This window comes from Vicia villosa, linkage group LG5 (assembly GCF_029867415.1).
Source record: "Vicia villosa cultivar HV-30 ecotype Madison, WI linkage group LG5, Vvil1.0, whole genome shotgun sequence".
In the NCBI taxonomy this organism is placed as follows: Eukaryota; Viridiplantae; Streptophyta; class Magnoliopsida; order Fabales; family Fabaceae; genus Vicia; species Vicia villosa.
This window is the reverse complement of record NC_081184.1, coordinates 12,439,760-12,447,678: the sequence shown is the minus strand read 5'-3', so window position 1 is coordinate 12,447,678 and position 7,919 is coordinate 12,439,760. Positions and strand designations below refer to the sequence as shown.

At 35.9% G+C, this 7,919-nt stretch overlaps 2 protein-coding genes across 2 annotated transcripts; both read left to right on the top strand.

Annotated features, from left to right (window-relative positions):
* Positions 1-509: 509 nt before the first annotated feature.
* LOC131606283 (vacuolar cation/proton exchanger 3-like) lies at positions 510-5,090 on the top strand. Its single transcript, XM_058878530.1, has 11 exons — positions 510-913; positions 2,021-2,088; positions 2,200-2,228; positions 2,552-2,748; positions 3,022-3,234; positions 3,319-3,444; positions 3,752-3,868; positions 3,963-4,016; positions 4,094-4,210; positions 4,355-4,445; positions 4,873-5,090. The coding sequence occupies exons 1-11, from the start codon at positions 617-619 to the stop codon at positions 4,908-4,910; spliced, it is 1,347 nt and encodes a 448-aa protein (XP_058734513.1). The 5' UTR covers positions 510-616; the 3' UTR covers positions 4,911-5,090.
* Positions 5,091-6,304: 1,214 nt separating this feature from the next.
* LOC131604221 (protein MAIN-LIKE 1-like) lies at positions 6,305-6,715 on the top strand. The gene has a single exon (XM_058876679.1). It carries the CDS (start codon positions 6,305-6,307, stop codon positions 6,713-6,715), a length of 411 nt encoding a protein of 136 aa, XP_058732662.1.
* The last annotated feature ends 1,204 nt before the right edge of the window (positions 6,716-7,919 follow it).

The window sequence follows — 7,919 nt, the reverse complement described above, 5'->3', positions numbered from 1 at the left end:
TAGTTTGGTCTTGTAAATTGCTTGTGTGGAGATGGTCTTTTGTAGGGAAAATTAATCATCCCAATTGCAACTTCTATGAGTTTTGCAAAAACCCTTTGTATTACTTAAGTTAGGTTCAATTTGGTGATTAATTTTCTGTTTCGGCGGTCTTCGCCTTTTGTAACCGAGTTTGTAGAACTTTCGTTCTCATTTAATATAATTTGCTTACAAAAAAAAAATTGAAATGGTAAGGTTTCTAAGAAGATGACACTTGCCAAACTTGCCAAATAACTCATCTTGCTTTATTATATTGTATGAGTGTATGATATCTTAATCTCTTTTACATGTATTTTCCTATTTTCATAGGCTTGCATAAATATTTTGAAATAGTAAAGAATCAGATATACTAATACCATATTTATGATAATTTACTTTCTCCATTTAAATTATATTTTGAAAATATATAAAACTAAATGTATAAAGCTTCTTAGAAATTGCACTACACAAATTCCTATGCCACATTACCAAAACCCCTCGTGTATCACAGCAATTGTAACATATCCAAGTTCCTCGTTTTGTGTCCTATTCATCCCCAAAACAAACAACAACATAGATTTTGTTCTTCTTCACTTCAAAAATGAGTTCTCTTCACCATCAACATGATCATGTTCGTGATTATGAAGCATGTTTGATAGAGAATGTAGAGAATATAAAGGCAACAACATTGAGCAAGGAAAGTATGAAACATGGTAGAACAGCACATAACATATCATCATCTTCATTGCGTAGGAAATCCAATGTCACTCTTGTCTCTAATCCTCGTTATGGAAATGTTTTGGCTAATTTTCAAGAGGTTATTCTTGGAACAAAGCTTTCTATTCTGTTTGTAGCGATTCCTTTTGCCATTTTTGCTCAATGCTATGGATTTTCAAAAGTAAGTATACTATACACTATACTTTTTGCATGTGTATGAATCATATAGTTTTAAATTGTGATCACAATTACACTTGATATTGTTGCAGTCTTGGATATAAAATTCTAAGATTTTGATACTGTGGCTGTAATTGCAGTTGCGAAATGCAAATTAAAACGGTATAATAAATGTGTGTATTAATTATTTTTTCATTTTTAATTAATTTTTACCTACACAATTAATTTATGTGCCTGTGCCGTAAGTTACAATGCATTCTGAGTTTTAAATTGTAGTAGGACCCAGATGCATCAGATCAAATTTTATATTTGCATGTTATGCACTTTTCTAGAAATATCAGTAGTGAAGGCCATCAATGCCAAGGATATTGGTTGTCTCAAGGGAAAGAACCTAATTATAAAGATTAGGTCTCTTTTATTGCAAAATTGGATTCCGGTTGCGGTCACTGTGGTTGCAGCTATTGCGAATGTTGCTATGCGAATTGGGTCGTTGCACCGTGAATTTATATTTTATGAATATAAAATATTATATTTTATCATTTATTTTATGTTTCATATGTCTTTTATTTCTTATATAAATTTTCATATACACTCCACATTTTAAATATATCTATTTTAATCCTTTTAAAACATACTTTAAATTTATGATATAAATAAGAAGAAAGATAGACCAAATAATTTTTACGAGAATTGCACAATCTCTTGCGGCGTGATGCGGTCCGATGTGGGTTGATGCGGCAATTGCGGTTTTTTTTGTGATTTACAATCACATGCAATTGCTTGCTAATCAAATTGTATAATTACAATTTGACATGGTGAACTAATTGAAAGAGGTACTATTTAATTGCAATGTAACTGTACTGCAATGGTGAATTGTAATAAAAAATCTTATCAATGTCTGTTGCAAACTACTTTTTATCTGATGACTAGAAGCTAATCATATGCTTTTATAATTAACTAGAGATTAAAAAAAATTGGATTTTTATAAGAATCAAAATAAAATAATTAACATACCAATTTTGTAGTATTATAAAACACATTTAATACAGTTTATTAGAATTATTACTTCTATATTTCTTATCTTAAGTAAAGCCTTTTTTTTTCAATGTAGCCTTTGGTTTTTGCTTTGAGCTTACTTGGCCTTATCCCTCTTGCAGAAAGAGTCAGCTTCTTGACAGAGTAAGGAAACCATGATACTTATTAATATTATTATTACTTTTTTCTGCCAAGAATGATGATTCTGATTTATGTTCTTTTGTTATAAAAATGGCGATGATTCAAATATGGAAGAGAGATAGCTTATTACACAGGTCCTACAGGTATTCTACAACTAAGCTTTATAAACTATTTTTTATTCACGTTGCAATCTTTGATATTGTGAAGAATCGTGGCAAAAATGATGTTTCGGCCGAAATTGCAATCCCAAAAAAAAGACGGTTATTGAGACTAACGGTCTTCTATATATGTCAATTTGTACTATTAGAAATAAAAGTTCTTACAAACGACAATTAAGTCTAAAAGAATAGATTAAACTCTCACAACGCCTTGATGGAGAGGACCTTAAAAAAAACTTCGGAATTGTGGTTTCGAATTTGTTTAGATTTTGTTACTGAAATTTTTCATTATGTTTTTTGGATAATAGTGGGAGGACTTTTGAATGCAACTTGTGGGAATGCTACAGAGCTCATCATTGCAATATTTGCACTTAGCAATAACAAAATTGATGTGGTCAAGTATTCTCTCCTTGGTTCCATCCTCTCCAACCTTCTTCTTGTTCTTGGAACCTCTCTATTATGTGGCGGCATTGCAAATATTCGAGCCGAGCAAAAATTCGACAGAGTAATTTCCTACATTTCATTTAATTGCATTTCTATATTGAGGTTTTCGTTGTCAAAACCATCTTAGGTTTTTGAAAACCCTGTGTAGATCTGTCGTAGTTTAAGTGACGAAACAAATAGAGATATATTTAGTAATGGCTTAAACGTGACAAATATTTTATAATTCTCTATTTAGTCTTGGTTTAACCGTAACAAATTTTAAACCCTGTCTGTTGTAGTAATGTCATAATGCTTGATACTACGGAAATTTTCTTCTTGGCTGTTTGATTTGTAGAGACAGGCAGATATGAACTTGCTTATGCTTCTTCTGGCATTGTTGTGTCACTTACTGCCCTTATTGTTCCAATATGGTGGGGCTTCGGTTGCTATCGATGCAGATTCATCTCTGCAGTTCTCAAGATTTGCGAGCATTTTGATGGTGATTGCATATTTGGTATATCTTATCTTCCAACTATGGACGCATCGGCAATTATTTGAAGCTCGAGATGTATGTTTTGTTTTCTACTTTTCTTTAACTTTGTTTATGTATATTTTTTTATTAGTAATAGTCAGTTTCATTAATTTATTGTAGGAAGAGGATGAAGAGAATGAAAATGCTTCAAAAGCAGTTATTGGATTTTGGAGTGGATTTGCTTGGCTTGTTTTTATGACGGTGTTTATTGCGATTTTGTCCGAATATGTGGTTGACACTATTGAGGTAACTGTTTTATTTTTTAAATTGAGTTTTTATATATATGCGCAACACTTGGTTAATTAATCACGTGCAAAAATGTGGTTAATTCAGTTGATCAGATGAATAAACCAATTCATACTTAAAATTGTGATTAATTCAATCCGATGAATTAACCATATTTTTTAAGGTGAATTGACTTAATGATCTGTTCAGCTGAATTAACGATGATGTGAATTGAAATGATTATCTATTCAACTTAATTAACCATATTTTTATTTATCGGAGACAATTGAGTGCTTCTATTGTGACGACTATAACACTTTTGAAACAGGATGCATCGGATTCATGGGGTCTATCTATCAGCTTCCTCTCCATAATCTTGCTACCAATAGTTGGCAATGCAGCTGAACACGCAGGAGCTATCATATTTGCTTTCAAGAATAAGCTGGTTGGAATTTTTAGTGTTTCTTTTTCATTAAACTTTATCCTTCCAATTTTTTTAAACAAAATTTCTTGAAACTAATCTATTGATATTACAATAGGACATCTCTTTGGGTGTTGCTTTGGGTTCTGCAACTCAAATTGGAATGTTTGTGGTAAGAATTAATCCATATTATCATCCACATAAAAAAAATCTATATTGTAAAATTAATTTAATTTAATTACTATATAGGTTCCCTTGTGTGTAATTGTTGCTTGGATTCTTGGCATCAAAATGGACCTTAACTTCAACCTTCTAGAAACAGGTTCTCTTGCTTTGGCAATTATAACAACAGGTTTCACATTACAGGTATACCGAGTCTTCTGTTATAGAAATAACTTATACATAAGCACTTATATAATAATTACTTATGCTATAACGATTTCATTAAGTTATACCTTGATTTAATCGTTCAATGACATTTAAGTATTCTTGGTAAATCTTTTTTCATAGGATGGAACTTCTCACTACTTGAAAGGCCTTATTCTCTTGCTCTTGTATATTGTTATCGGGGCATGCTTTTTCGTACAAAGAACACCCTCTGGTATGCATAATGAGTAACACTATCAGATCGAGTTTCTCAGAGTTGTTGTAGTCATCAAATTAATATTGTTAGATGAAGATCAGACGACTCATATTTAACATTGATATTGTGAATCATATTCACTAAAGTCAACATGAGCCGTCCAATCTTGATCAGACATTGTTCATTTGCCAATTGTGACCTTGTGATAACAATTGCGGTCGCGATCTTTTATAGCATGGAGAATCATGATCAAATGTGGCTGATGCAGCCTCAATCCTGACCCTATTTGGTTTCAACAACGTCAAAAAACACGTTATGTCCAAGTCCAGATCGCGGTTGTAGACCTTTATTTAAAACCATAGTGGCTTGCTATCATGTTTTGTAAGCAATATTTTCCTTGCATAAATATACTATTATGGAACTAACTCCATCAACTTGATTGCAGGCTTTGGAGCATTTTCGTCTTTTGGAGGTGAAGAGTAGTTGCAGCAACCAAACTTATGAAACAAAATTTATTGGATTTGTTGTTTTGTTCCTCATATATCCTAGAAAGATAGCTAGTTGTTTGTGTACATAATATATACCTTTCAAAGGATTGAGTCAAAAAATTCCAACACATACATATAATATATATGCAACAATTGTGAAGTAGTTATCAAAAAAATGTGGGGAATGTTTATTGGAATTTAAGGTTGTTAAGGTAGAACTATTTTATTTTTTTTGGAATATGTTGGTCGTAACCAGAGATTACAGGAAATTGGCATGACAAGAATCACAAGATTTGATTAACATCTCAATATTTTAACTAGTTTTTTTTGGTTGGTAGCTCTTTTCTAAATGCTTTATATATCAAGGTGAATCTATCAAATATTTCTTCAGTTCAATTAGTTGTATCTACACTGTTAGTCATATTCACTTTAGATATGTTTGGATGAACAATTTTGAGGTAGGAGTTTGAATGACACCTAACAAGATATCTAATGAAATAAATAGGAATAAAAATTCAGTCAAGAAAATTCAGTTAAATGGTTTCAGAGAGCCTAAGAAGTCAACACATTTATTGCAATTATCCTACAAGATTAATGGAAGCTTGCCAATCTGAAAGCCTCTGTTTTTTTGGTTGAGAGCATTAACCACAACCGAATGATCAACCTCAATAAGCAATGTTTAAGATAGGATTGATCCATTACTTGAAAAGATTTATAAGACTTATACATGGAAAAACTGCATAACATGCATCCGTGCGGCGTGAACGAATGCATGTAGTATCACAGGTGACTGATGGAGCTGATGTACCTGCTACACCCGTTCCAGTCAGGCCTTCTACATCCGTTCTAATTGAGGGGCCTTATATACATGTTCCAATTAAGAGGCCTTCTCCATCTACTACTGCATCACGGAGGCCTCGGGGTGAGGCTAAGGGTTCGCCACAGATGCCCACCATCCGCAGACGTCTACGGGTCAATTCTTCTACTTCTGTACATGTGCTAGTGACGGTCGCTGCAGGATCTTCAGCGCCATCTGTTGAGCTGCACGAGGATGATCCAGTGTCGGAGCATGTCTAGTACCCGGGGGATCCTATAGATGCGTCTTTGTTAATAGGGTATGTAAATCATTCAGTTAGGCATATCTGGGAGAGGGGGTAAATTTTCTTTGGTTATTACTTTTTTTTCTTTAATTTTTTGATTTTGCTTATTCATAACAATTTTTTTTTTGGAAAATTTTAGGATAGGGATTCCCATAGGTTTTACCACCACGGCCGGAAGATTTCCGCTCTCGCGTAACCTGACGAGTTGTGGTTCAGGGATGCACTCACAGCTTTTAGGATAAGGGACCTTTGCACGGTAGGCTTCTAGACGATTCATAACGGGATGTTGATGGCATTTGTAGAGAGGTGGCGACCAGAGACCTCGTCCTTTCATCTTCTTCACAGTGAGATTCCCATCACTCTGGACGAAATTGCATGCCTCCCGCATCTACCTATCAGGGGTACCATCCTTAGTCACGGTAGGTTGACGAAGAAGGAAGTGATGGGGATGCTGATTGAGGAGATGGGGGTTGATCCTGCTGTTACGCTTGAGGAGGTGGAGAGGATCCGCGGGGCGCACGTGAGGTTTCACACCTTGCAGCGGATATATGATGCAGAGCTTTTTGCAACACATCAGGCTGCTGGTGACAAGGCAGAGGCGAATATACACAGAGAGAGGGTGTTGAGATGTTACTTATTATGTTTGACAGGCACTCACCTCTTTGTGGACACGAGCTCGACGTACACAGACGTTGTTTAGCTAACGTACTTATCTGATATCGCACGTGTCCATAAGTACAACTGGCAAGCGGCTACACTAGAGTACACCTACCACAGACTCGGAGAGGGATGCATGTGAAAGGCAAGGACTATGGCTGGAAGCTGCAACCTCCTAGTGGTAACAATCTTATATCCTTCTACATTTTCTTAAAATTTATTATATATTTATGATAGTAAATTTGATCACCGTGTTTTTTTCAAGATTGGATACTACAACACTTCCCTTACATTATTGGTTGTGGAGAGGTGTCGGGTTACGCTGTCTTGACATCATGGCTGCTGAGAACATCCACTTCAACTGCTACGCTGATCACTGTAAGACGGTTCTGTTTGATGAGATTGTACTATATTCTGAACGGTTGGCTGCCAGTTCAACCATCATTATTCGTTATCTTTCGGAGCACGTCATGCGTGAGTTCAGCTACTAGCAGACAATACCTCGCCATCCTTCTTACTCCGCTCCTATCGTCATGACCCGTCGGAAGCTAGATGAGGTCTTTGTAGACAGGGAGCACCCCGTGGTTCTTGCCGAGGCTCGGGCGCCCACATTAGAAAGGGACTAGAGTTGCGTCGACGGGTACATCACCTGGTACTACAAAGTGTCGCACCAATATATGCTTCCCACCACACCTGGATCACCGCCCAGACCAGCCCAATGAGGAGATTTTGCAAACTCATTAAACTCAGATGGATCACACTCAGGATGTTCTTCCTTAGTGTCGTGAGATAGCTGACATGGAGCGGGCATGCATTGCCGATGGTTTATTCCCTAAGGGGTTTGCTTGCCTGCGTCTTGTGGAGGGGATCATTAGGGTGGCAGAGGAGGCATTTTTGTATCGTAGAAATTGTGCCAGTACAGGTGGGGCAATCAAAGGTAGAGGCATATTAGCCAGTAGACGGTGCGATGGACACAGAGGCGGAAGCGGGGCTAGAGGCAACAGAGAGGCGCGAGATGATGTCCGACACACACAACATTGATGCTTGTGATTTATTTGATATATGTATTTTGATTTCATTTATGTACGAGTTTTTGATATATGTATTCGACATTATTGACTGACGATTTATACGATGCATTTTTTTGGTGTACGATTTACCAGTATTTTAAAAGGCGAACCAGTCGATCAGATCGGGAACCAGAGGGGACACCGGTTTGGTCTGATTGTTAGACCAGGTATACTATT

Bases quoted from the DNA above. Each gene is read 5' to 3' on its own strand.
- LOC131606283 (XM_058878530.1), top strand. From the start codon at position 617: ATGAGTTCTCTTCACCATCAACATGATCATGTTCGTGATTATGAAGCA. The intron at 2,749-3,021 runs GTAATTTCCTAC...TTTGATTTGTAG, and splicing joins CCGAGCAAAAATTCGACAGA to AGACAGGCAGATATGAACTT. The intron at 3,235-3,318 runs GTATGTTTTGTT...AATTTATTGTAG, and splicing joins AATTATTTGAAGCTCGAGAT to GAAGAGGATGAAGAGAATGA.
- LOC131604221 (XM_058876679.1), top strand. From the start codon at position 6,305: ATGGCATTTGTAGAGAGGTGGCGACCAGAGACCTCGTCCTTTCATCTT.